The sequence below is a fragment of the Phlebotomus argentipes genome, unplaced genomic scaffold, assembly GCF_947086385.1.
Source record: "Phlebotomus argentipes unplaced genomic scaffold, Phlebotomus argentipes genome assembly contig_15, whole genome shotgun sequence".
Taxonomy (NCBI): domain Eukaryota; kingdom Metazoa; phylum Arthropoda; class Insecta; order Diptera; family Psychodidae; genus Phlebotomus; species Phlebotomus argentipes.
This window is the reverse complement of record NW_026776181.1, coordinates 10,193,480-10,220,286: the sequence shown is the minus strand read 5'-3', so window position 1 is coordinate 10,220,286 and position 26,807 is coordinate 10,193,480. Positions and strand designations below refer to the sequence as shown.

Here is a 26,807-nt window from a genome sequence, read left to right as displayed (position 1 = left end):
TCTCCAAGTCAGTGATATCAAATAAACATTTTAATTTTACCATTAATCCATTACATTGTATCTCGCGCTAAATTTTTCTTCCTCTTTTAAATGTTATTCTCGTTAATTGATTGTAAAATTTAAAGATTATAATCTGGGATTTTTTGGCAGCTTCGACACATTTTCTCACACAATTTCCTTATATCTTGAGGGGAGAGGAAAAATTACTATTCCGCGTGTCAATTTTACACTCTGTTTCTCAACTTTTGTGCAGATTTTGCATTAAATTTCCCTCACTCTTTGCTAAATATATAATTTTTCAATTACATTATACTTTTCCTTCATCCTCTAATGTAGCATTTTTTGCCATGCCTCTCACTATAATCATAAATTGTTTTCTTAGTTAAGTGCTTGGGAGGTGTGAATTAGTGATTGTTTGAATTTCATGTTATAAATCTTGAAGGATCATCTCTATGTAGAAAAACCTGTTCGTTATTATTTTTATTTCATTTCTATCGCTCCTTAGTTGCTTTTATTATGAAGAATATATAGTATTTTCTCATTCTATATTAACAAATAGTCAACATACTTATTTAATACTACGTTTTCCATTTCTCATTCTCATATTAGGTAATTTTAATTGAATAATTTCCATACGTTGTCACTTCTTCGCATCATAAGACGCAAAGAATGGATTGAAGGACATTGAAATGCATTGTAATCTCTTCTCATTTTGCATCCTATCAAACTTTCTGTGCCTATTAGCATTTATCCCGTTTCTGCACTATACAATTTTTTTCATTTAGTTAAAGGATAAAAAAAAAACAAATCAAATAAGAATCACATTTTACAATATTGTGAACATTGTGACTAAATGTAAAATGATTCTTTACTGCATTTCTTTTAATATTACTTAATGAAAAACCTTCCTTTTTTCATTGGAAATTGCTAATTACTCCACATTTCCTTCTCATCCCCTCCATCATATATACTCTTCCAATCCTCTATTCATTCTTATTTTGCCTTTGCTCTATCATACAAACCTTCGATCATCATCGATTTCAGTTACTCTGCTGGAACTAGATGAAATCCCATGATCATTCCTTTCTAACAAAAGTTCTACCACTGAAAGTGAAAAAAAAATTGTTTAGAATTTACCGTAGATGAGAATAAATTGTAGAGAAAACTCACCTTATGGTTTTCTTTTCTGTAATTTTTGGCTCAGGACGAGCTCGATTGAGCACCTTGAGGAATTCAGTCGTTTTTGCTCGCATCCTGGAGTGAATGTACGCCTTCGAACACTGAAAAGAAACATTTTTACACATGGTTAAAGAAAGAATTTCTACAAGTCGAATTCCTCATTGAAATTTTTAATTACATGAATATTAAATTAAATGCTAATTCTCTTCTTTCTTTCACATTATTCTTCTTGTTCAGCGGTAGAAAAGTCTCTGGCCAGCGAGAGAATTGGAGAAGGTATAAAAATGCAATTTATTCAGCGTTTAATTACCGAAAAGATTGCCTATTTATAAGAATTTTCTTCACTTATTCACCGAAAAGTGCTCGATTAAGTAAATATTATGAATTCATTAGTCATTTGTAACGTTTGTAAAACTCTGGATTAGAGATCTGTATTGTTCTTGAAGTTGCCGCCGTCATTGAGTTGTCTCGGCGCACATCTCTAATTCCAAAATTCTTACGTCTTAAAGAGTTTACAAAGCCATACAATAAGTGGCGAATTTCGCATGATTATAAGGAAAAAATGTTTAATGGAGGTTTAGCAAATGGCAACACTCACCTTAATATGATAGTGCAAGTAGTGTCGGAACATGTGAATCAAATTTATCGTATTATCTCGCGTCTCCTTGTTTGTGTGCCGCGGAAAGAGGACTGCAAAGAGACGCAATCAATCACATTCGGTCTCATTTGTTGCCAAGCATTATGAAGACTCACCAAAGGTGACATAGCCGATGTTGTCGCCGACACGCGCATCAGAATTGGCGAGCTCGAGTGGTGGCTCGCGATGAGAGAAGAGCACCTGTGGCGCCGTGTGCGATGCTCGCCGACCCTCGCGGAGTTCCTGCATGAACACCTTGCCCAGCACCACGTCATCCTCGTCGCGAAAGATCGTGCTGAAGACAACAGTCACTCGGTCAGCCTTCGCCTCAACATACATGGTTTCATCATTGCGATAGTTGATCACGGCCCTCTTTTGACCCTCCTCGCCGCGCTCCTGGAAATCAAAGTACTTCTCGAACACGGAGGCGAAGCAGTTCCTCTTCAGCAAGCCAATCCTCTGCGCCACCACTTCCCAATCCTCGGGGATGTTCTCCAAGTCCACCAGCACCGACACATTGTATCCATCTTCGGTATCTGTCAGCAAATCCCCGTACTCTCGCCTCAGCAGCTCATCGGCTCCGTGCTCTTGGAGCTGCTTGTAGAACTTCAGCGATATACTCGTCTGCAGAGCACAAATTATCATCATCACACAGAATGCTTCAGACACGGAGGATTCCTCAACTCACCCTCACTTTAGTCTTGTCCCCATTCACATTGGAAATGTGGAAGAGAACACCATCAAAATCCGCCACTTTGACATCAATCGACTCCGGCCTCTGCCTGCAAAGAAACAGCGATAGTGGGCCCAAACATGAGTGTTTTGTGGGTGTGAAGTCATTGGGATCTTTCAAGGTTTGCTGGATTTCCGCGAAACTGCACCACAGAGTTATGCTTCGTTAAACAGAAGCACAACATAATTACATATTACACCAGCATTATCTCTCTTTCTCCCCCGCTTCGCCCTTTCCTTCTTTTGCCAGTCTGACTGCCACCGCGAAAAGGAAGGACTTTGGGTACTCATCGAGATAAGTGAAATCACTAGAGCATAACAATCATTTTGAATCTGAATTTTTCTATACGGTTTCTTTATTTTTAAAGCACTTGCTCTATCGTATATTCTTTATCACACGTGAGTTTTTTTTTTCAAGTTTCTTCAATCAAGCGATTGGTATAGAAATGTATTCTAAAATTTCCATAATTAGGAAATTGCGATTTTGCACTTGACGAATCTCAGAAAACTTATCCCTAAATTAGATATCACGTTTTCGAAAAATCTTATCAGCTATAAATAATGCGAACAAACAAATCTTATCTCACTCTTTCTCCTACTCCCAAAACTGTACGATTTCTCGCGAAATGACGCACCCCTTCGACAGAGACTTGCAATGAGAGTGTCCTCTTATCGGAAACAAATTGATATGGATTTTGTGATAGGCGAGGCCCCAGAGCCAACACCAATAAAATGTTCAACGCCCAGAAGGTGAAATGGAGAGAATTTGGGAATTTTCTACAAGATTAGCTTTTCAGCGGACCAAAATGAGGTTCAAGCGCGGGTTTAAGTGAGCCGCGAGGAAACATCGCCTCCTGCACGGCACGATGCAGAGACTTGCAGGACCGAGACTGCACATCCGGACCGAGTGTTTCCGGTCAGTTGAGAGCGGAGCAGCTCCTCCCAAGAAAAAAGTGTGAGATTTCTCACGATTCTTTCAGCATATCGCACGCCGCATTGTGACTCATCACACCCATGCTCTCTCGCTTTCGCCCATGGTGGCCAAGCGCGCCCCATTTAGGCCCCGAAAACACCACAAAACCACCGCCGGGTGGCCACAATGTCGCCCCCCACGACGCCCTGACGACCACATGAGCGATTTATGGTGGAAATGTGATGAAAAAAGATGGGAAAAACTCACCCAGCGAGAGCATTTTTGAATTTCACTGTCAGAGTTTCCTCCACTATTTTGTTATTGATTTCGAGTAATATCATTTTTACACATGCACTCTGTCCTATCAAGTATTATCTAACTATCTAATAATATTTTCCACTAGTTAACATTTGTAAAATGTATCAAAATAGGCGGAAAATCCTGCACGAACAATCTCCACAAGAGAAAATTGATAAATTTTGACAGGGATGACGGTGCTACACTGAGCAAAAATGGTTGACTTACTCACCACCCGGCCCACGCATTACTCACCATCACTGGAAGGGTGTGTGCCCACCACTCTGGATTTTCACTGTTTTTCTCGAAATTTTCTGGTCAGAAATCTCTACATTCGCACATAATCACAATTTTAGGCACTCCGGGACTAAATGAGATAAGTTTTTATGAGTAATATCAGAAATAAAAAATTTCCTCTTTCCAAGCTGCCATGGGAAGATTCCAGTGATGTTCAAGATTGACAATTGGAAAGGTGTTTACACGAAGCGAAAGAGTGTGTTTCGCAATTCTCTTACAAAATGACTGATTTAGTGGATAAATCTGCTGTTAGGACTAGCGCAAACAATGAAGACAATTCTCCGCAATCTGGAGAATCACCACGCGAAGAAGTGCCAGAGGCACAACCCGTAGAATCGAGTTCAGGCAAGAAAAGAAAACACAGCGACGACAGTGAACCCTCAAAATTCTTGAAAGTCGAAGGGGAACATACAAAAGTAGTGGCAAAGCACTACAATACACTAGAAGAAAAGGGTCTCTCGGAGAGAAACAAGTCCCGGATATTTTATTTGCGAAACTTCAACAACTGGATCAAGAGTATGCTCGTAAATGAGTATGTTCAGAAGGTTAAAGACAGTTTACAAGTTGGGGCGCCTCTTAGGGTCCTAGATATGTGTTGTGGCAAAGGTGGTGACCTCCTAAAATGGCAAAAAGGTGAGAATTTGAATAATAAGTAAGATAACTAATTTTGTGGTAGAACCAGAATGCTTTACATCAAGAGTGATTCTCATGCTAACCATGGATTTCAGGTGGTATCTCCCATTTGATCTGCACTGACATCGCAGAGGTAAGCATTGAGCAGTGCCAGGCGAGATATAATGCTCTGATATCTCGAAGTAAGAGATTTGCTCCGGAATTCACGGCAGAGTTCTTTGCTTGTGATTCCACGCTGAATCGTCTTCGAGAACGCTACAGGGACGCCTCGATAGATCTCAACATTGTCAGCTGCCAGTTCGCCTTTCACTACTGCTTTGAGTCACTGCCACAGGCTGAGTGCATGATTCGCAATGCTTCCGAGTGCCTGAAGCCGGGCGGCTTCTTCATCGGCACAATTCCCGATGCCAATGAAATAATGCGGCGACAGAAGCTCTCGGATTCCGATACATTCGGCAACGATGTGTACAGCATTACATTTCAATGCGACACCGAGAAACCGCCCCTGTTTGGGGCCAAGTACAATTTTCATCTCGAAGACGTTGTTGACTGTCCAGAATTTCTCGTGCATTTCCCGACACTCGTGAAGCTGGCGCGAAATTTTGGCCTCGAATTGGTGATGAGAGAGCGATTTGGAGACTTCTATAAGCGTATGATTCCTCGAGGACGGGGATTAATAGAGAAAATGCAAGCTCTCGAAACGTATCCAGCTTTTAGGGAGGGAAACCTTAACAGTTCCACTCCTCATGATTACAGTCATGCTCAGGACTTCATGGACAGAGTAGCCACGCACGGCAGAGGTCCCAAGAAAATTGGGACTCTTTCGAAATCTGAATGGGAGGCAGCTAGTAAGTATAAAATGAAATATTGTGCCAAATAAATGAGATAATTACCTTTTTTTTACTGTTTTCAGGTCTCTATTTGGTTTTTGCCTTCAGAAAGATGAAGAAAGTATGGAATAAGGAGGGAAAACCGGAATACATCCAATAATCATACAGTTTTTAGCAACCCTCTTCGGATATTGGGACCAAAAATAATTATGCATTTTAAAACCTGATCACAATCAAATGTTGAAATCATTGAACATTGAGTGAAATTTTCACATTCGGATCATTTTGTGAATCTTGCAGTTTTCGTCTTCAAGTCCGAAGAGAGTCGAAATCTTCGTTTGAGACATTTTAAATTTCTCGATTCCTCTGGTGCAGAATAATCACGATATTGCAGCGTAATATAATTGTAAATATAAATTCATTCGGAGTGAATAAAAAGGTTGATATGTTTTCAGCATAATCTTTGAGTTCCTCATTTGAGAACAATATCTGTGATTTCATGAAGATCCTAATTTCTCGCGATTTCCAGTCCCCCATTGGAAAGCTGCCGACTATTGTGCTGATCCGCTGTGCTGTAGCTGTCATCTGTCACCGGCAGTGTGTCATCAAACGTGGAGTCTCAATTCCACGAATTTCTCCGTATGTTTATCAATCTCAGAGGATTTTGTCACACAAAAGTCTCAACTTCTGTGCATCTTCTCGCGATTGCGCGTGGAGTTTGAGCAAAAAGTGGTGCGGAAGTGGCGGAAAAGAGCAGAAAACTGGAGCAATGAAGTGTCAGTGAGGTGCCATAAAGCATTACGCATGCGCCCTCTTCGGTGTGAGCGTCTGCTATAAAGACTTGTAAAATCACTCTCATCGTCTCGTATTTCCCTTGTGTGCTTCGAACATTTCTGGGACTTAGAAAATTTTTCGCTTAGCTAGCATAAGATGAGCGTGGAAAATCCCCAAGTGGAGGCAACTGTGGAGGCTGTGAGTATCAGAAATGGTGTTTGGGTGGTACGGCCTGTTGATTGGGGTGGTAATTCGGGTGGTATTCGAGCGTTTTCATGTATTTTACATGTGAAGAGAGAAAATGGCGACAGAGACTAAGTCCACGTCCATTGCACTCCAATGGAGAGACGCAAAATTGAGAAAGATGCCTATCTCGGTGGGGACTTGGCGGATTTTCATGGGACCACCGGCAAAACGTGTTTCGTCAAAATGTGGAAATTATGAATGTTTTTGCAAAATTCACTGTGGGGCGCGTTTCCGGAGGGACTCCGCCCCAATGGGAGCGCTATCCGGAAGATTATTTAATCAGAAAGTATGTGGAGTGGGTTTTGAGATAAATTGAATCTTACCTACGCGATTGTGGCGTGACTTTCGAAAGGGCGGTGGAATTCCGCCAGGAAGTGATTTAACACGTGGGCAAGAAGAGAGTCTTATAATGTGTGGACATTGCAGACGGAGTCCGTGAAGAGCGTGAATGGAGAGCAACGCCTGAATGGGATCAGCAATGGACACTCGGACACAGTGAGCTCATCTGCTGGTTCTGGTGGCGAGAAGAGGCACAAGAGTAGCCATCATAAGTCATCGAAGGACAAGCACAGAGACAAGGAGCGGAGTGAACACAAGTCTAGCTCCAAGTCGAGTCATCGTGACAAGGATCGCGATAAGAGTTCATCATCGAGCAATCATCATAAGGACAAAGAGAAGTCCAGCTCTTCGTCGCATCACAAGTCATCGCGCGATAAAGATCGTGATCGCGAGAAGCATCACAAGAGCAGCCGCGATGACAAGGAGCGCAGCAAAGATGACAAGGAGAGAAGCAAGGATGAGAAATCAAGGTTAAATTTATAGTGAATTTTAATGTGCGGATGGGAATTTTATGTTTTTCTTCCTATTGCCATTGCAGCAAAGATCGGGACAAGGATAAAGAGAAATCGCGAGACAAGACATCTTCTTCCTCTGGTGAGAAACATCGCGACAGGGATAAAGAAAAAGACAAAGATCGTCATCACAAGTCCTCATCGTCATCTCACAGCAGCAGCAAGGACAAGGATAAACATTCCAGCAGCTCCTCTAAGCATCGTGAGCATCACAAGGAGCACAAGGATCATCATCGAGACAAGGAGAAAGAACGCGAGAGGCGAGAGCGCAAAGAGAAAGAGAGACGTGAAAAGGAAAAGCGCGCCAAGGAGGAACAGGAGAACTCCAACGACAGGGATGTTGAGAACGTGAATGAGATGGATCCTCTGGCCACATCGTGGCTGCAAGACAACAAAATGAAGATGGATCCTGTTGTGAAGATCGAGCCGCTAGACACGTCAAAGGCCAGCTCTTGCGATTACTCCTTGTCGCAGTTTAATCCCAACGAGACGTCGTTTCAGCTGAAAGTGGAGGAAGAGGAGGGCGAAGAAGAAGTGAGTATCAAGCAGGAAGACGAAGAGGAGGAGGAAGACGACGAGGAGGATATTCCACTGCATAAGCGAAAAGCTCGTGAAGCTGTATCGTCAGATGAGGAGGACGAGAAGCCACTGACGGTGAGGAAAAAGGTGAAAAATGAGAAGAAGAATAAAAGGCGCTCCTACAATTCCGACGATGATGATGATGAGGATGAGAAGCCCAAGAAGAAGAAAGTGAAGAAGGAGAAACAAAAGGTATTGATTGAGAATCACCGATAGTTGTAATTTTCAATGCTAATTGCTTTTCTTCTTACAGATCAAGACGAAAGCAGAGATAAAGACAGAGTTGAATGATTCTCAATCACCGACCAAGGGAAAGAAGAAGAAGGAGGAGGAGACTGAAGTGTGGAAATGGTAAGTTTGACAGTCCTTGTCAGTGAAATGTCAATTCTGGGGCAGTGAAGAAAATTTGTTGAGCAATTTTCTTATGAAAATATGCTTAATAATTCATATTTATTGAGTAGATTAGTGTACAAACGCCTGGCAGGGTGTCCTAAATTGTTGTGTGATGGAAACTTTGTCATATTATATATGAACAGAGTGCTTTCCTCTCTGAAAGTTCACCGTCTTCAGCTGACCAAATTGAGGTTATACACATGGGGAAATAATGTCATGAACACACGTTTAATTAAGTGAGGTTTATCACAAGATAAACCGTCTTTAAGTTTATATAAAATAACTATTATTCAATAATTTTTATTTCTTGAGTCTGATGCTCACATCCTTCACTCTTACTTCTTTTTGTTCTAATTTAGTAACCCTCTATCGTTCGTTTCAGGTGGGAAGAAGAGAAGCGCGAGGATGGAGTGAAGTGGAATTTCCTGGAGCACAAGGGACCAGTTTTTGCCCCACCGTACGTTCCGTTGCCGGATAATGTGATCTTTGAATATGACGGACGCAAGATGAGACTGTCTCAAGATGCTGAAGAGATTGCCACCTTCTATGCAAAAATGCTTGAGCATGATTACACGTCAAAGAAGGTGTTCAATGATAATTTCTTCAAGGACTGGCGCAAGTCGATGACACGTCAGGAGCGCGAAGTGATCACGGATCTGAAGAAATGCAATTTCCGCAGTATGCATGCGTACTTCCAAAAAATATCTGAGGCTAATAAGAATCGCACGAAGGAGGAGAAGGCGCGCCTCAAGGAGGAGAATGAGCTCCTGATTAAGGAGTATGGATTCTGCACTATTGATGGGCACAAGGAGAAGATTGGTAATTTCAAAATTGAGCCGCCCGGTCTCTTTCGCGGACGAGGAGAGCATCCCAAGATGGGAATGGTGAAGAGACGGGTGGTGGCGAGCGATATTCTGATCAATTGCGCCAAAAACAGCCAAATACCGAAGCCTCCGCCTGGGTTTAAGTGGAAGGAGGTGCGCCACGACAACACTGTGACGTGGCTGGCATCGTGGATAGAGAATATCCAGGGTCAGGTGAAGTACATCATGTTGAATCCCAGCTCGAAGCTAAAGGGTGAGAAGGATTGGCAAAAGTACGAAACGGCGAGACGTCTGGATAAGGTGATTGAAAAGATTCGGTCGACGTATCGGGAAGAGTGGAAATCTAAGGAGATGCGCGTGAGGCAGCGAGCTGTGGCGTTGTATTTCATTGACATACTGGCTCTAAGAGCTGGCAATGAGAAGGATGAAGATCAAGCGGACACCGTGGGCTGTTGCTCACTGCGTGTGGAACACATTCAGCTGCACAAGGAATTGAATGGGAAGGAATATGTTGTAGTATTCGATTTCCTGGGAAAAGATTCCATCAGGTATTACAATGAGGTGGAAGTGGAGAAGAGAGTGTTCAAGAACCTTGAGCTGTTCTGTGAGAATAAGAAGGATGGCGATGACCTCTTTGATCGACTCAATACATCTGTCCTCAATGAGCATCTCCGTGATCTGATGGACGGTAATGAATTGCTAAATCATCTTTTGCTAATGGTGACTAAAAAATGCTAATTCACTTTGCATAGGTCTGACCGCCAAGGTGTTCCGTACATACAATGCATCGATCACACTGCAGAAGCAATTAGATCTGCTGACGGATCCGGAGGCCACCATTCCTGAGAAGTTGCTGCAATACAATCGTGCAAATCGAGCTGTGGCAATTCTGTGCAACCATCAAAGGGCCGTGCCCAAGTCGCATTCGAAGAGTATGGAGAATCTGAAGGAGAAAATCCGAGTGAAGAGGGAGCAAGTTGACGATTGTGAGGAGGAAGTGAAGGTAAGAAGATCCGACTTTTTGATCTTAATTGACTAGCATGGCGAGACAGAGCGTGTATATCAATTGTTGTATTTTGTTTGGCTGTAGGATTTGCAGAAGATTGCGAAGCGTGGATCAGTGAAAGAGAAAATGGCATGTGATAAAAAGAAGAAGCAGTTGGAGAGATTAAAGGAACAACTCCAGAAGTTGGAATTGCAAGAGACTGATCGTGATGAAAACAAAACCATTGCCTTGGGCACGTCCAAGCTCAACTACTTGGATCCACGGATTTCCGTTGCTTGGTGAGATTTTTATCTTTTCATCTATCTTTTGTGCTCCTCCTTATGCATTGTATTTTGGAATTCAGGTGCAAAAAATACGGGGTTCCAATTGAGAAGATCTTCAACAAGACTCAACGGGACAAATTCCGCTGGGCCATTGACATGGCAGATAAGAATTATCGTTTCTAAGAGAACGAGAAGAAACATCTAGCGCTAATTCTGAGGACATTTAGTAATTAAGTATGGGAGAAAATCTTGAAGATTGTGAGATATAAGAGTATCCTTATCTTAGGTAAAATACACAAGTTGATTTTTAAATTTAGTTGAAAGTTTAACTGCAGAAAGACCACAACTTAAATCACTAGATAAATTCTATTTTATGACTTAAGTCGGTAAAATTTATTTCTTCTACACATCTGCGTGTGTGTTGAATTTCTTATTGAATGATTTATTTCTTGAGACAAAGTGCAAAATATCAGATTTACCAATTTGAATAACAGTTCATAATTTTATAGAGTGATTCGGGCAGTAGACAGAGAAAGCAGGATACGAAACAGAAGAAATGGCTAACAATAGGATGATATACTTTATAAGTGGATAATAATTTAAAAGAGAAACAACACGTTAAAGATAGTAATTATAAACAATGGAGGAGTTGGACGAATAAGAAAAGAGTGAACGGCTTATTTCTTTCACCACGAAAATAGTCCACACTTTATTAGAAACTGTAAATTAAAGAATACACAGGAGAAAACAATTTTAACTTATTAGTTAGAATAATTTGATTTTTTTATATTAACGACGCTGGAAATTGAATTGTAGAATATTTTGTCAATGATTTACTTTTGCAATTGACGATGAGTAGATGCAGAATCTTTGTCCTTAATGCGAGTGATTTTATCAAATTGGTCAAAATTGACTAGATATGAGTAGAGAATAAATAAAAATTATATGAGGATATCAAATGGCTAAATTCTTTACATAACTCTTCAATTGACTTATCGTTCTTTTTCTCAATTCTTCAGCGCCACTTTCTTGTTTCCATCACGATCTACTGAGGTGTGTGTAAAAGAGGCACGAAAAAGCACATAATAAGTATCGATAATTGATTAATTTTTACCTGTATTGCTGTGCATTTCATTCCTTTGGGTGGACAACAAAAGAGATTTGTCACCTCTATCCCCGCAAAGATAGTGTTGCGCAATAGAAAGTCAATAAACTCAAGCATGATTCACACGCGCTGTGGCAACAAGGGAAAAGAAGCATAAAATCGTGCTGATGGCGATGCAGAAAAAGTAAAGTGGGGTAGTGAGAGTGAGGATAGAATTAAGAATGAAAATCTGAAATGCAATTGTTCCGCTTTTGAAATTTTTCTTTCTTCAACCACACGCGGGAGTCCGCAGACGAGAAACAAGAAAACACAACAGTAAGTGAGATTATGGTAATGACGAGTTGCGGTTTCGTGCGGAAGTTATTTAGAATGTAGATTAGAAAACTGAGAAAAAATGTTTGCAAACTTTTCTGGAAAGTAGGAAAACTGTAAAGAAATCAAATTATTCAATTATATCTTTTCTTTAAATAAAATATGAATCTTGATCTTCTAACAACACTGGTATCATGGGTATCATAGAGACTAGATCAGATCATTTCGTTCAGAGACAGAAATACAATTTAGAGCTGAAATACGAAGTGAGAAGATTTATCTAAAGTTATTATGCGTATCTTCTAACTTTGAGATCAGCACCAGAAACCGTTTAATGAGTGAGTTATCGAATAGTGTGGAGTCTGAAGATATATCTGGAATTCTTGTCCTGTATTTCCTTTAATTATACTCTTGATTATATTTTACGTTGCGTCCTGAACTTAATGGCTTGACTGTATCAGTTGTATCTGCGATGGTGCCTCCACTTTCTATTTGCACTGTATCCCAAGCAAGAGTGCACAGAGCAAGAGGAATGGGGAGGGAGAAGTTGGTGAGAATTTTGGGGGAAAGATGTAAAAATGCGGCTTTTTCTCACCTTAGCGCCTTCTTGATGTCTTTTTGCCAATTTTCCAGCTGATTTAGCATGGGAGTGTGGAATGGCCAGTATAAATGGGTGCGTCTGCGAGGGCAGTGCATTTAGTGTTGGGTGAGGAGCGGTGTTGAGAGTGAATACACAGGTTGATAGACAGAAGTATGCTCCTGAAGTGGGTGACAATTGTGGCACTGGAGTTGCTCCTCGTGAGTCTGGGAGCGACACAGGACCGCAACTATGAGAGGGACTTTGAGGTGTTTCAAGCGGGCGGCGGTGATCGATCCCAGTCCATCTACTCGCTCTATGATGAGGAGGATCGCCAGAGAGCGCACGGATTCAGTGGACCACTGGAAGGATTTGGATCCGAATCGAAGATCACGTATCTTCCGTACTACCTATCGCCGGATGAGGTGAAGAGGAATTACAGGAGTGCACCGAAATATGGTGGGAATAATCGTGAGGGGAGCTTGCAGAGCTACGATGAGTTCTTTGAGAGGAACTTCGGACAGAATTATCAGGCGTACGACTCCAAAGCTCCGCTGAGATCAACTGAGGAGCGCGAGGAGACTGAGCACGAGACGGAGGCTCCGCGAGCAGGACCGAGGAAGTTCAAGAAGGGAGGCAGGAAGGCTAGCTACAAGGCGCAGCCGCGCGAGGAGACTGAAGACATTCCATATGACTACAGCTACGGCGGATCATCGTCCTACAATCCGTCAGATGAGTATCAGAGGATCAAGTATTTGTCTGAGCAGCAAGCCAAGGAGATCCAGCAGAATCCCTCGCACTGCAAAGTCGTGCAGAAGGAGGAAATGGAGTGTCACATCTGCCATGATCCCAAATCTGGCGCTAAATCTGAATCCTGCTCTTATGCTTCACGACCAGCAGCCAAGAAATATGCGTTCGTGAAAGAGAAGAAGTACAATAGCAAGGACGATGAGGATTCTGATGAGGACGAAGCTGAGGAGGCGCCACAGCCAAAGAAGAGTGAAAGTCTGAGGTCTGCTCGGCCTCAGAGACGTCCATCCAAGACCACACCTGCTGAAGTGACTCACGCTGCCCTCACGGCTGCTCCTCGTCGACGACCTGTGAGCCGTGGGAAGAAGGCTAGCGAGAATCGCCCACAGAGAGATGTGGTGGGATTGGATCCCTATCTCTATGGGGGATCAGATGACGATGACGATGACAACGACGAGGAGGAAGATGAGGAAGAGGAGCAGCAGAAGCCCAAGAAGAAGCAGAAGACTGCGAAGCAGTCTCAATTTGGAAAGATCAAGTCCTATGAGGATTACTTTAGCCACGTCTTCCCAGAGCAGCACGGTAGGAAGTCCAAGGAGGCACTGAAGTCGGAGTCTGAGTATGAATTCATTCCGGACTATGAGCACAAGAAGAACGTCGAGGAAGTGTTGGCGGAATTCAAGACCAAGGATTGGTCCAAGTGCAAGAAGAGCCAGAAGGGCGATCTCACTTGCTACGAGTGCAAGGATCCCAACGGTGTCCTTCATGAGGAGTGCATGTTCGTGTCTGAATCCAGTCCGCGCAGCAGTCGTCTGACTTACGAGGAGAACAAGAAGTACGCGCAGCCGAATCCGGAGGAGCAGCAGACAGAGGAGCCCCAAAGCGACGAGGACGACTATGAGGACGCCGGCGACTCGGCCAGTCAGGTAGTGACTGAGAGATCGGCCAGACTGCGTCAGAGAGACTCAGCGCCTAAGCCCGAGGAGAGCCTGGACCAGAAGTTGCCCAAGAAGCGCACCATCAAGCGCAAAGTGACCTATCGCCACAAAGGCACCCCAGACCGACTGGACAATGACGAATCTCGTGTCGTCTATTACGAGCAGAAGTTCACCCACACGGAAAATTGAGCCAATTGCGCCACACAGCCTCTTCCCCCTGACCACTGTTGGGCAACAGCCGGACGCGGTGTCGCAAGTGCACCAAGAAATACACCGCCCGAATTGATTTTTCGCACCAGCGCCGGAAAGCAGTTGGACAGAGTCCGTTTGTGATATAAATTAGTTCTCTCTCTCTTCTCTCTTTGTATAGTGACTTTTTGTACGAATGAAAAAGACCGTAGAAAATTTCCTTAGCAAATCTTTTAAGTGAAATTGTGTACAAACGAATGAAATAAAACTATATAAATCAATGGAATTTTGCCATTCAGGCTTTCGCAGAGTAGCAATCCTTGTAAGGCGGTGGAGGTGTTTCCGATCGTGCATTGCTGGTGCTGGCTCTGTAATCTGTGTCCATCAGCTGAATACCCTCCAGCGAAGTGGGCGATTCTGGTGCTGTTGCGCGCTGTGAGTTGGATCTCTGGAAGAGATTGAGCGTACTGCGGCTCATCTGGCGAATGAGAGTGCTTCCTCTGTGCTGCAGTGTCTGCAGATACTGTCCTCTTCGTCTGCGCGAGAAGAGATCACTGACAAAGTCATGGAAAGCATTGTTGCTCTCAATCAATTCGCGGTTGGTATTCTGAGCAGGATCTGGGGCGCTTCTTGTGCACCTCCTCGGTCGCCTGGGTTGTCTCTGGGGCTGCTCTCGAGGAGCTTCCTCGGGGAAATTCAGTCGCGAGGCTTCGTGATAGGAGGCTACAGAGAAAATGCACATTTTTCCATCATTCAGATTACTTCATTGAAGTAATAAAAATCACTCTTAATCTGACTTCAATCAAATTGGATTCTTAACTATAAACTTACAGAAATCCTCACGAGCATCTCTTATGATTGATCTCAGCTCTTGCCTCACCATGAGATTCTGATTACAATCCTTGTAGGTTTTTGCGCAGAATACTGTGCACACACCGCCAACAATAGCTCCCAGGAAAATTCCCAGCGCGAAGAGGATCAGCGAGGCGTTGCGCAAATAATAGCTAGTTTTGCTAGGCTCTGGAACAGCCTTAATCTCTGGCTGTTCACGACAGTTCATCAACAAGTGACACACAAATTCCCTGTCCATTTCCAAGCAATCACTAAAGGAGGTTCTCTGATGATGAATCTTGTACATTTCGTCCAATTTCGCTGCTCTGTTGTGATGATGAAGCAGTAGATCGTAATCTTCAGTGTTTTCGGATTCCTTGAGGTTATCCAACTCCCTGGATTCTTCATCTGCCGATTCATTTGATTCCCCCTGTGAAGGATTAAGGGATGGCAGCATCTCCATTCGCTCAAACATGCTATTCTTCTTTGGAAAAACTGCCGATTAGATAAGAGAATGGGTCAATTTCGTACTCTATTGCAACTCTTTTTAAGCACGATACTCACCACATTTAAAGGATTCATAGTCGATATCTCTCTTCGTAAACCATTCTATCAAATTTTGCAGTGTTGAGTCACATTTGAGATAGAAATTGTGTTGCAAATTGACGAATTTCAGGTCAGTTAGGGTGAAAAAACTGGGCGGACTCACGGCGAACAGGAGATTTCCTGACAAATCCAGCACTTTGAGTTTTGGCAGATCATTGAATATCTCCACTAAGTGAACCAGCTTTGCATTTCTCATGTACAATTCCTAGACAAAGACGCAAAGATTGGCTTGAATAGAAGCATTTTCCCCTTGCATTCGCCAATGTTGACTTACTTCTAGTGAGGAACTGATAAGGAATGGTTCGCCATTGAGATTGATAAAGTTATTCTCTGACACATCGAGCACCAGCAAATTGTCGTTCTTCTCCACGATCCTCTTATCGAACGTCTCCAAGTGATTGTGGGACAGGTTGATCATTTTCAGGTGTGGCAGACCCGAAAAGGCGTCCAGGAAAATTGTGTGAATGCTGTTGTGTGCCAGCGATAAGTTCATCACGATCGGCACGTAGTAGAAGCTGTTGTCTTTCAGTGTGGAAATGGAATTACCACTGAGATCGAGTATTTCGGTAGTACTTTTCACCGACACGTGCGGCTCGATCAGTCTTCCACTGCGGCAAGTGGCTTTCTCTTGAAAATTCACGCGACTGAAAACACAATTTCCCGCCAGTGACACGGAAAGTGTTGCAAAAAGAACCACAATGATTGCCCTCATTGTGAAAAATCACATTTTCATCACCTTTTCGGCGCTCTCTTTCTCTATTCGCAATCAAGACACTCGACTTTCCGCGCTACACTAGTCACAGTATTTCCCTAGAGTTTCTGTCTACCATATTCCCTCTCCAGCTGCCTTATCTTATCTTATCACCAAACAGTGACATCATCACGATATGAATGCTCCATCAGGTGTGGTTGCACTCTTTCTCACTCATTTATGTTTTCAATCTTTTTATTATTACTTATGCAAGAGCTGCTCAATTGATATAAAATGCACGGTAAAACGTGCGTACAAATTGAATGCAAACAATTTCACGGTTAGAAGTAGTATGGCAAATTTCACTCACGCATGATGAGAGAATGGAAGAAATGCTGAACTCAATCTAAACTCCACAACTTACTGGTTTGCCTGGAAACCCTTGCTGAGGAACGTTAAAATATCTGTTGCCTCCTCGATCTGGAAGATAGAAATAGAACCTCATGTAGGAATCTAATTGGAATAACTCTGATTGTTCTGATAGATGAGAAATCATATTAGAATCTTGTAAACTCCGAAAAGAGAATCATGGAATGTTAATATAGGGTAAGCTTACTTTCTTGGTCGTGGGTTTTCCAGCACCATGACCCGCCTTGCTGTACACGCGCAGCAGAATAGGATTCTTCTGGTGTTCGCACTCCTTGACCGCATGCTGAATTGTGGCGGCAAACTTGAGGCTGTGCAACGGACTCACGCGATCATCATGATCAGCCGTGAGGATGAGAGTGGCCGGATACTGATTGGCTTCATCGGCAGGCGTCTTGACATTGTGCAGTGGAGAATACTTGATCAGATTATCAAAGTGCTCCTTCTTGTCGGGATCTCCATAGTCGCTGGTCCAGGCGTGGCCGATAGTGAACTTGTGGAAGCGCAGCATGTCCAGAACACCCACTTGAGCCACGGCAGCACCGAACAGATCTGGCCGTTGGAGCAGACAAGCGCCCACAAGGAGACCCCCATTGGAAGCGCCCTGTATGGCCAATTGAGGCTTGGTTGTGTATTTGTTGGCCACGAGATACTCAGCTGCCGCTTGGAAGTCATCGAAGACGTTCTGCTTGTTGAGAAGACGACCAGCATTGTGCCACTTTTCACCATACTCGCCACCGCCACGAATGTTGGGGAACGCCAGGACGCCATTGAAGTACTCCACGAACATCAGACCAGTGATACTGAATGTGGGTTGGATGGAGATGTTAAAGCCACCGTAACCGTACTGCAGACAAGGTCGCGGCGTAACACTGGGCGTGTTCTTCCTCACGATGAACATGGGAATCTTGGTGCCATCGCGACTGGGATAGAACACCTGTTCCACACAGTAATTCTCAGGCTTGAAGCCTTCCAGCTGTATCTTGCACTCGCGAAATACCGTGGGCTCTTTCGACTCATCCGCAAAGTCGTAGTGATAGATTATGCCCGGAGTGAGAAAGGAGACGAACTGATAGAAAATCTCAGATGAGCTCTTCCGTCCAAAGCAGCCGACAATCGTGCCGACGTCTATTGGAAAGTGTCGGATCAGCTTTCCCGTTTCCAGCGAATGCACCTGAAGCTGCGTCTTCACATCATGGATATACCCAAGGATCAGCTTGTTCTGATGCACACATTCCACCCAGTCCAGCACATCAGTCTTATGCTCTGGCACGAGAACATTCCACTTCTCAGGCGCCGGATCGTTGAAGTCAATGCAGACAAGATGATAATTTGGGGCATTCTTGTTAGTCAGGAAGACTACATTAGAGCCAGTATTGGTGACATATTCATAATCTGCCTCGAATTTGTGGATGATTTGCTTCAAAGGCAACTTTCCGCTTATTTGTCCGGCACTTTCCAGATCTGCGAAGTACACTAAATTATCTCGGCAGTCTTTCACAATGAGCAGTATTAAATATTTGCCGCAATCCGAGACATTTGCACCACTGAAACAATGCAAAAAGTATATAAATAAACTTTGTTCATAAATTTGATAATGAAACTCAATTTCAATATGTATGCAAAATTGCCATAAATGCTGAAGGTCTAGCAAACAATGAAGTTCAGAAATATTATGGATGGTTGACTTTTTCCATTGTGTAAAATAAGAAAAGAAATCAGATAAGAGACAAAGCTACTCACATTCTATATGAGGGATTCTCTGGGAATTCCGCCACAAGGACATCTTCGGACTGAGGTGTTCCCACGCGATGGTAATAGAGCTTCTGGTGTTCATTCATCAGCGTTTCCGAGCCATCGGTTTTGCCCTCCTGGTCTGGATAGCGTCCGTAGAAGATGCCATTGCAGTCCTTTGTCCACGCCATTGAGGAGAATTTCACTTTTTCCAGCACCTCAGGAAAGTCTTTGCCTGTTTCCACGTTCCTGATTTTGATTTTGATCCAATCTGAGCCACTTGCACTCAGTCCATAGGCGAAAAATCGCCCGTCCTCGGAGAAAGAAGTCCCACTGAGGGCCACAGTTCCATCCTCGGACAACGTGTTGGGATCCAGGAAGACTTTGGACTCCCCATTGAGGGAGTCCATTGTGTACAGCACATTCTGATTTTGCAGACCTGAGTTGTGGCTGAAGAAGTAGCGGTTCCCATACTTGAGCGGGCAGTTGTACTTGGGATAATTCCACAGTTTCGTCAGCTTCTCATTGATCACCTTCCACTCGTCGTTGTTCTCCAAGTACGGCTGGGCGATCTCATTCTGGGCACTCACGAAGGCCTCCGTTTCCGCTGCATCCGGATCCTCCAGCCACCTGTAGTGGTCGGTGATCTGAAAGTGCACTCAAGTGAGTGTCCAGACGTGGGCACCATCCTGACTGAGCGAGACTCACCTGCCTGCCGAAAAACTCCTCCGTGTTGGAGAGATCGCGACGAGCTTCCGGATACTTCAGAGGCATTTTCACACCGTATTTCGCCAAGTAAACTGTTAAAAGGCACACAGATTGATAACACAGCTCAGTGATAACGGAATTAACAGGCAAATTGGCTCAATTGCAGAGAATCTCGAGAGAAAATTGAACTTGTCATGAAAACAACATCACTCAATTGGGGGCTCACGTGGATGCTCCCATATGGCGTTCCTCAGCTCCTCTCCCCCGGACTCCCGCTATTGCACTCAATTTGGGACTTGTACTGGCAAGAGAAATGAACAAAATTTACCTGTTTGAGACGCTGAATACCTCGAATGCGGCTTGTATTGCTGAATAAGCGGAAATGACTTGAGACTTTGAGAAAGCCACCTGACAGTTCTGAACATTTTTGACGTTTCTTCTTCTTCATTTTTCCCGCGTGCGGTGCGAATCGCTGATTCCTTCAGAGCGCACGAAGACGAAAAGCGCGAATTTTGCCGCCCTATTTCTATGCATAAACTAAGGCATAAACTGAAATTTGGTGCACAAAAGATTTGCAATATCTATGAAAAATTGACTAAGTTGTAGAGAAGTGGTTAGAAAAATCTTACAATTCTATGTCCAAAGTACTTTGTTCACGATTGCTCTCGCGCTCAAAACCCAGAACAAAACACACAATTTGGCTTTCAAAAAGCTCGTGTCAGAGAAAACACAAACAAACATGAAGGCTATCGACATCACATCTTAAATTTTTAATTCTGACTTAGAGAAAAGAGAAAAGTGCGAGGAAAAGTTGGAAATCGCTCTATGCAAAAATCGGAAAAATTCAAATTCGTGTAAACTTTACGACAGACAAAGTGAAACATTGCAAGTGCAAACGGCCATTTGTTCCCAGCACTACATCGCAAATATAAATAAATTTAGTGTCGCGAGACGAAAAGGAGTATTTTTGTGAGCTGTTTTCAAGCGAAATGGATGAGAATCATATTGATGGGAACACGGCGATTAATCAGGATGAGCTGATCCTGCAGCAGCAGCGACAAATTGAGAAGGAGGTGAGCGTAGATTTAATGAGGGCGCGTTTGTAAATAAGGGCAACAAAGACAAGTGTCTCTTTCCGGGTGTTTTCTTGCATCTTTGCAGATTTCTGAGACCACACCGCTGGTCAGCGAACTGCAAACCATCTCAACATTAGATGCTGAATACAACGATGATCCCGTGTACAGTTCCAAAGTGAAAGACTTGGCGTCCAAGTACACATCCCTGAGGCGCACTCGTCCGGACGGCAATTGCTTCTTCCGGGCCTTCGCGTACTCCTACCTCGAGAACCTCATCCACAATCGCGAGGACTACGAGCGATTCAAGGAAAAGGCGGTGAACTCCAAGGACAAACTGATCTCACTCGGACTGCCACAATTCACGCTCGAGGACTTCTACGAGACGGTGAGTGTGCGGGATCGCACGGTGTCGCCAGGATTGACAGAGTGTCTTTGTCCACGTGTTTCAGTTCATGGAGGTGATCCAGCGCGTCGCCCCGCCGGAGAATGCGGATGAGGCCAACACCAATGCCATCAACGAACTGCATCGGCTGTTTAACGAGCAGGGCTTCTCGGATTACGTGGTGGTGTACTTGAGACTCATCACTTCCGGTCAAATCGAGGAGAATGCCGACTTCTATCAGGACTTCATTGGCGGCTACGCGTCCGTGAAGGAGTTCCGCCACCAGGAGGTGGAGCCCATGTACAAGGAGTCCGACCACATCCACATCATCGCTATCTGCTCAGCTCTGGACGTAGGAGTGCGTGTGGAGTACATGGATCGTGGTGATGGTGGTCAAGTGAAGGCTCATGATTTCCCTGAGGACAAGACACCGCGCGTGTACCTCCTCTATCGGCCAGGACACTACGACATCCTCTATCCAAAGGTAGACACCCCGACTGACGACCTCCCGGACTCGTAAGAAGGCGCGTGAAGACTCCGCTTACTGCTGATCCACTGAGATTTGCACTGCTATATAACATTTTTTTCATCGAGACCTTTTCTCGCCTCAATAAATGAATTCACATTTCCTAAAAAACGGTGGGCAAAGTAGTCTATCCAGAGAACAAGGAAAACTTATCTTTATTTTTTGAAAGGAGGCACTATTTTGTGGGATCAACACATTGATGGCAATTCTCCATTTCCGGCGTGAATTCTTCGATCTGAATCGTGGTCTCGAAAAAATTGTACTTGCTGTGAACCGTCTTGGTGGCAATGCGAAGGATTGAGTCGGGATTTGTATCGGGGGCAATGGCCAGATGAGCTGCCAGGGCGTTCTTGTTGATGCTCAGCGCCCAAATGCGCAGATTGTGGACCCTCACGACACCCTCAATTTCTAAGAAGGTGTTCTTGACTTCTGTGTAGTCGAGATAGCTCGGAGTGCCCTCCATGAGGACGTGGAGGGTGTCCTTGAGGATGCGCACAGTCGTGAAGACGACTATGATGGAGAAGATGAAGGTGCAGATTGGATCCGCGAGGTACCATTCTGGCTTGAAGTAGATCAAGAGGGCGGCAAAAAACACTCCCACGCTCTGCAGAACGTCCCCAATGACGTGGATAAAAGCCGCCCTCACGTTGATGTTCTCCTCGTATTTGGAAACAGAGGAGCCCCCGTGAGAGTGGCCGTGCTGGTGGAGACTACACCCCATGATAACATTAACGAGAATGGCGAAGCCTGAGGTGATGAGCATAACCACGGCGTTCACTTCGAAATCCTTCTGAATCACCCTCTCGACGGCCATAAAGACTAGGATGGCAGTCACCACCCAGATGAGGATGACGGAAATGAGGGCCCCAATCACTTCTGCTCGATACCATCCAAAGGAGAGCCTGAAGGGAGAAGATCGTGAGTCAGTTGTAAATTCGTCAAGAGACTTTGTTGTGTGCAAACACGCGAGATAACATGGCTGGAGCAGAGATGATAAGGCAATGGCAAAAATGCGTCTTCTCTCACCTCACTGTGGACTTTCTCCCGGATAGCCAGATCGCGAACAGGGAGATCATAAAGCTGGCGAAATCTGTGAGAAGATGGGCTGCATCTGTGGCGATCGCGAGACTGTTGGCCACGATTCCACCCACAATTTCCACGATCATGAATATCACGCACAGCAAACTGGCTATGATCAGGCGTCTGCGTGCCACTGTGTCCACTCCCTCGCTTCTCGGCGTGTGGCAGTGTCCATCTGGGGTGCCCAGCAGCATCTCTGTTGACGGAGTGATGCTGAAGGCGTCATCATTCTCTCCGCAGCATTGCATCGGCGGCCGCCCGTGAATGCAATACACCACAGCCGCTCGACTGCCACTCGGCAGCCGCCCAGCATCCATCGATCCATAGCCATGAACACGCCTGCGGAGCCAATAAAGTATTTCATCACAAGCTGCGCCCAGAACTTCCTGAAAGTGCCACTTACACCACAAACTCATCCTTGTCCTTCATCTTTCCAGCTATCACTCGCCACTCACGACCCTTATTTATTTATTTATTTATTGATTTTGACGAGCCGTAATCCAATGGATGGTATCCCAGGCATGGAATTTATACAGACTCACGACTCTCATGCACTTTGACGATCTCTCAGACGCAATCCCGTTCCAACCAGCGTTACCTCAGAGGGACACATGAACAATGAGGCTGCAGCTAGAAGCACACTGGTGATGTGTGAAAGAGATTATAAATAACTATCTCGCTTATCTCTTATCTATTCATTACCATGAATAAATATTAAAATGTTTCTTGTCCCTCTGTTTCTCCCCTGAGACAATTTGTGTTTAGACGCCAACAATCGGAAAAAATCATTCAATTGATCAAATCTTGAAAAATATGCTCTTTCTAGGCTTTTTCATCATGTTGTCTTATCAGCCAAAGAGAAATATATCAATGTATGATTTTTTGGTTTCTCCAGTAGACAAAAAAATCCTTGTGTCTATTTCCACATTCTCCTCTATGATATCTGTCCTTAATATGGAAAATCCTTGGAAAATAGATTTTTTTTCATGAAGATTAGTTTTTCGTTGCGCGACGGTTACTTTTTCAACTCTAATTTCCCTGGGATTTTTATAAATTTCCCATTTTGCTTGCGGCTCCCCCTACTTCCGGTAGATGTCAAAATCTGTCTTTTCGTGTGCATTTGTTAGAAAACGTGGATTTCGGTCTCGGTTTTCGCTAAACGGTAACTAATATACTGTCTCTTACTAGCTAAATTATACATAAATGCAATATATGGGTAGTCTTCCTCAAGTTGCATGTAAAAATTCCTGTGTAATATGTGGAATATATAGAGAAAAATTGAATTGTATTTGATGGCTGCTGATGTGTTTTCATCTTTTCAAAATCATCTCATTTTGAGGCCTCTGTAGTCTACTTAGGAAGGTTTTTAGCGTGTAAATCAGTCTAGTGCCTTCTAATAATAGTATTGGCCCTGTGTATAGCATAAAAACTCGGAAAAATTTAATTCCAGGCAAGTGCTCTAACCTCACTTTTTTCTTCTTGCAGCGCCATCAAAATGAGGACCATCAACACGAGTCAGTGTGTGAAGATCCCGAAGGGTGTGACTGCCAGCGTGCACTCCCGCACTATCAAAATCACGGGACCTCGAGGAAAGCTTGAGCGGAGCTTCAAGCATCTCGCTTTGGACATTTACATGGCCCACAAGCGGACTGTGAAGGTGGAGAAGTGGTTCGGCACGAAGAAGGAACTTGCCGCCGTCAGGACAGTGTGCTCGCACATTGAGAACATGATCAAGGGTGAGAGCTTAGCCAGGAACTGTCTAGAGGCAAATAGCTACAATATGCCTTACTTTTCAGGCGTCACTCTGGGTTTCCAGTACAAAATGCGTGCTGTGTATGCTCACTTTCCCATCAACTGCGTCACCTCCGAGGGAAACTCCGTGATTGAGATCAGGAACTTCCTGGGTGAGAAGTACATCCGGAGGGTGAAGATGTCCCCTGGCGTGACTGTGGTGAACTCAACCAAGCAGAAGGATGAGCTGATCCTCGAGGGAAATGACATTGAAGCCGTGTCCGGATCAGCAGCGCTCATCCAGCAATCGACGACGGTGAAGAACAAGGATATCCGTAAATTCTTGGATGGTCTCTACGTCTCTGAGAAGACCACCGTTGTCCAGCAGGAATAGAAGAAGAGGAATAAATGATTTCCACTGCGAGAATTTACATTTTCTGTTATAATTTTGTTCTAAAGGTGTGGACATTGGATAAAAGTTCACTGAAATGTCTTTGACAGCGCTGTCGACGTAGCACAGTTCACTGAAAAGCACGCCGGCGCAGTCAGAATTTTTCCTCCTCCTGCCCAGAAAAACTATGTTCAGATCCGGGACAATCACTCGCTCTGGTGGAATCTTTTCAGCCATTGCTAAGCAGTCCAAGTTGATCAACATAAAGCCAGTGAATCGAATTACCTTCACGTTCGATCCATTCAACAAAAGATCAACTGAAGTCAGGTAAGGAATCTCCTTTCATGATCGCAGTAGGATCGCAGGAAGTAATAACTATTTTCGGCTCTCTTGGCAGGAAATTTCTCTTCCAATACTCCAGCGCTCGAGTGAAGGCAACCAACGTGAACTGCAAGTACCGAACTAATATCGTGTGTGATGGTTCACCTCCGGAAGTGGTCTTTGAACTAACCAAACCATCGGGAGAGAAGGAGAACCTGCGAGTCCTCTGCGAGAACCTCACGTTACTTGAGCTTCTGCAATTGACAAATAAGCACATTGCGCAGTATATTGTAAAGCCGGAGGAGACATCAAAATTGCCAGTGACCAAAGCATCCAAGGGCGCGAAGTTGCAACAGAGACGATGAAGAAGGGCCACTTGGAGATGATAGAGCGGGTGTACAATGACTTTCCCGCCTTCTCGGACATCTTCACCGAGGAAACCTTCTATATTTTTGCATTTTGCTTCGTCCTCTGCACCATCCTCGTGGCCTTCATCCTGTCGCGCTTCATCACGCTGAAGCCATTGGAATGAAAAGATGCATTATGCGAAACTCAGTGTATTTTGAGCAGAAAAAGTGGCTCTCATATTAAACAGAAGGTTAATGTAGCGAAGCAGTGCCTGCAAATCATTTCTCCTCCGCCTTGGTCTCCGGCTGGTCCGTGAGACTCTTCTCAAGCGCCTGCAAGAAAGACTCCGTGTCTCCATCATTGGCGGCCGTGACAGCCTCCACGCCCAGGTTGAACTGCGAAAACACAGGCCCCAATTGGCCACTTTGCAGGGCATTGTTAAACATGGAGAGTGCCTGCTGGAACTGCGGTGAGGCCACTGTGTCACGGATCTGCTGCTCCACGGGTTCCTTAGCGGCCGTCTTGGGCAGGAAAGGCTCTAGGCTCTGACGACAAGAATCATCCGAGAGGATATTGTTCAGGGAGTCCGTATTGAGGATAGCTGACAGTTCCACAGGCTTCACGCCGCGATTCCTCTGACTGCCCGTGGCTCCTGGAGAGGAAGAACTGGTTTGTTTTTTTACTGCGATTAGAGGGTATTATTACTGACCTGAAGGTGAAAATTCCGACAAGTAGCTCTGAAGTTCACTTAGGAGGACGTTGGTCTTGTCCGACGCTGAGTTGGAGTTGTCGGATGATGTGCCGTTGTTGGTGGCCCTGCTGGAGTTGGAGGAGGAGGTCTTCTTGGGTGCTGCGGCTGCGCTTCCTGAACTGGTTACTGGTGGTGGAGTCACTGCAGTTGCACTGGCACCGCCAGAGCCCCCATTACCCGTTCCCGATGGCGTATTCCTGGCCGAGGAACTCTCCGAGGTGCGCGCATTTCCGCCGAATAGACTGCTCAGGCCACCTATCTGCCCTACGCCGCCGAAGAGCTGCATCAGCTGCTGCTGGCTCATGTTGTTCAGCATGTACTGCAAATCACTGTTGTCCGATCCACGGCCTCCGGATGGGATGTTCGTTGGTGGATTGTTGATGACATCATTGATGCGACGGCACCACTCATCGTCCTTGTCCGTCTTCGTCTCCTGCATCCAGAAGAAGAGCTTCCGTGAGGAGGACTTGAACTTCAGCAGATACACCCGTCCGGACGTGCACTGCTCGATCTTCTTGAACTCGCAGTCATCGGGAAAGATGATGAGGTCATCTTCGGTGTTGCCGGTGGTGCGATCCTTCCAGCAGAAGTGAATCAGTCCGTCGTCCGACTGGTACACGTACACGAGTCCCTTTCGTGTGTCCGGATGCACCATTTTGCCCACCATATTCATCCGACCGGCGCGAAACTCCACCAAGTGGCGACTGTTGTTGGTGGACGAGAGCCCCGAGGAGCTTGTGTTGCCAAATATTGGGCCACTCATGCTGTATTTTGCTGCGGAAATGCAATTATCTGCACAGAAATTTATCTTCTCGCCGTGACTTCACTGTTTTTGACTGTCACGGCTGTTTGACAGCCATTGTCAGGCGCGTGTACTAAA

The 26,807-nt window shown here is 44.6% G+C and overlaps 12 protein-coding genes across 12 annotated transcripts; 7 read left to right on the top strand and 5 right to left on the bottom strand.

Annotated features, from left to right (window-relative positions):
* Positions 1-91: 91 nt before the first annotated feature.
* LOC132262926 (probable actin-related protein 2/3 complex subunit 2) lies at positions 92-3,965 on the bottom strand. Its single transcript, XM_059762420.1, has 6 exons — positions 3,729-3,965; positions 2,505-2,598; positions 1,933-2,440; positions 1,778-1,869; positions 1,171-1,280; positions 92-1,104 (listed from the first exon to the last, which is right to left on the bottom strand). The coding sequence occupies exons 1-6, from the start codon at positions 3,800-3,802 to the stop codon at positions 1,077-1,079; spliced, it is 906 nt and encodes a 301-aa protein (XP_059618403.1). The 5' UTR covers positions 3,803-3,965; the 3' UTR covers positions 92-1,076.
* A 29-nt stretch (positions 3,966-3,994) lies between these two features.
* LOC132262925 (mRNA cap guanine-N7 methyltransferase) lies at positions 3,995-6,072 on the top strand. Its single transcript, XM_059762419.1, has 3 exons — positions 3,995-4,688; positions 4,784-5,536; positions 5,602-6,072. The coding sequence occupies exons 1-3, from the start codon at positions 4,277-4,279 to the stop codon at positions 5,676-5,678; spliced, it is 1,242 nt and encodes a 413-aa protein (XP_059618402.1). The 5' UTR covers positions 3,995-4,276; the 3' UTR covers positions 5,679-6,072.
* Positions 6,073-6,090: 18 nt separating this feature from the next.
* On the top strand, positions 6,091-11,413 carry LOC132262921 (DNA topoisomerase I, mitochondrial-like). Its single transcript, XM_059762415.1, has 8 exons — positions 6,091-6,490; positions 6,965-7,347; positions 7,416-8,160; positions 8,222-8,319; positions 8,744-9,873; positions 9,938-10,188; positions 10,276-10,469; positions 10,535-11,413. The coding sequence occupies exons 1-8, from the start codon at positions 6,449-6,451 to the stop codon at positions 10,635-10,637; spliced, it is 2,946 nt and encodes a 981-aa protein (XP_059618398.1). The 5' UTR covers positions 6,091-6,448; the 3' UTR covers positions 10,638-11,413.
* A 125-nt stretch (positions 11,414-11,538) lies between these two features.
* On the top strand, positions 11,539-14,410 carry LOC132262923 (ABC transporter F family member 4-like). The gene has a single exon (XM_059762417.1). It carries the CDS (start codon positions 12,625-12,627, stop codon positions 14,323-14,325), a length of 1,701 nt encoding a protein of 566 aa, XP_059618400.1. The 5' UTR covers positions 11,539-12,624; the 3' UTR covers positions 14,326-14,410.
* Positions 14,411-14,432: 22 nt separating this feature from the next.
* Positions 14,433-16,584, bottom strand: LOC132262924 (uncharacterized). Its single transcript, XM_059762418.1, has 4 exons — positions 16,037-16,584; positions 15,721-15,967; positions 15,157-15,651; positions 14,433-15,048 (listed from the first exon to the last, which is right to left on the bottom strand). Exons 1-4 carry the CDS (start codon positions 16,472-16,474, stop codon positions 14,621-14,623), a joined length of 1,608 nt encoding a protein of 535 aa, XP_059618401.1. The 5' UTR covers positions 16,475-16,584; the 3' UTR covers positions 14,433-14,620.
* Positions 16,585-16,690: 106 nt separating this feature from the next.
* Positions 16,691-19,735, bottom strand: LOC132262922 (prolyl endopeptidase). The gene is made up of 5 exons (XM_059762416.1): positions 19,650-19,735; positions 19,322-19,413; positions 18,623-19,260; positions 17,070-18,426; positions 16,691-16,933 (listed from the first exon to the last, which is right to left on the bottom strand). The coding sequence occupies exons 2-5, from the start codon at positions 19,385-19,387 to the stop codon at positions 16,874-16,876; spliced, it is 2,121 nt and encodes a 706-aa protein (XP_059618399.1). The 5' UTR covers positions 19,388-19,413; positions 19,650-19,735; the 3' UTR covers positions 16,691-16,873.
* A 368-nt stretch (positions 19,736-20,103) lies between these two features.
* Positions 20,104-21,303, top strand: LOC132261612 (ubiquitin thioesterase otubain-like). Its single transcript, XM_059760501.1, has 3 exons — positions 20,104-20,394; positions 20,483-20,782; positions 20,847-21,303. Exons 1-3 carry the CDS (start codon positions 20,311-20,313, stop codon positions 21,297-21,299), a joined length of 837 nt encoding a protein of 278 aa, XP_059616484.1. The 5' UTR covers positions 20,104-20,310; the 3' UTR covers positions 21,300-21,303.
* A 141-nt stretch (positions 21,304-21,444) lies between these two features.
* On the bottom strand, positions 21,445-23,152 carry LOC132261611 (proton-coupled zinc antiporter SLC30A2-like). Its single transcript, XM_059760500.1, has 3 exons — positions 22,789-23,152; positions 22,332-22,724; positions 21,445-22,207 (listed from the first exon to the last, which is right to left on the bottom strand). Exons 1-3 carry the CDS (start codon positions 22,812-22,814, stop codon positions 21,481-21,483), a joined length of 1,146 nt encoding a protein of 381 aa, XP_059616483.1. The 5' UTR covers positions 22,815-23,152; the 3' UTR covers positions 21,445-21,480.
* Positions 23,153-23,435: 283 nt separating this feature from the next.
* Positions 23,436-24,547, top strand: LOC132262986 (large ribosomal subunit protein uL6). Its single transcript, XM_059762514.1, has 3 exons — positions 23,436-23,547; positions 23,871-24,121; positions 24,182-24,547. The coding sequence occupies exons 2-3, from the start codon at positions 23,881-23,883 to the stop codon at positions 24,508-24,510; spliced, it is 570 nt and encodes a 189-aa protein (XP_059618497.1). The 5' UTR covers positions 23,436-23,547; positions 23,871-23,880; the 3' UTR covers positions 24,511-24,547.
* Positions 24,548-24,624: 77 nt separating this feature from the next.
* Positions 24,625-25,193, top strand: LOC132262987 (large ribosomal subunit protein mL53). Its single transcript, XM_059762515.1, has 2 exons — positions 24,625-24,834; positions 24,905-25,193. Exons 1-2 carry the CDS (start codon positions 24,695-24,697, stop codon positions 25,191-25,193), a joined length of 429 nt encoding a protein of 142 aa, XP_059618498.1. The 5' UTR covers positions 24,625-24,694.
* Positions 25,190-25,440, top strand: LOC132262988 (uncharacterized). Its single transcript, XM_059762516.1, has one exon. The coding sequence runs from the start codon at positions 25,190-25,192 to the stop codon at positions 25,358-25,360; it is 171 nt and encodes a 56-aa protein (XP_059618499.1). The 3' UTR covers positions 25,361-25,440.
* On the bottom strand, positions 25,370-26,798 carry LOC132262985 (proteasomal ubiquitin receptor ADRM1 homolog). The gene is made up of 2 exons (XM_059762513.1): positions 25,886-26,798; positions 25,370-25,828 (listed from the first exon to the last, which is right to left on the bottom strand). Exons 1-2 carry the CDS (start codon positions 26,688-26,690, stop codon positions 25,455-25,457), a joined length of 1,179 nt encoding a protein of 392 aa, XP_059618496.1. The 5' UTR covers positions 26,691-26,798; the 3' UTR covers positions 25,370-25,454.
* Between the last annotated feature and the right edge of the window lie 9 nt (positions 26,799-26,807).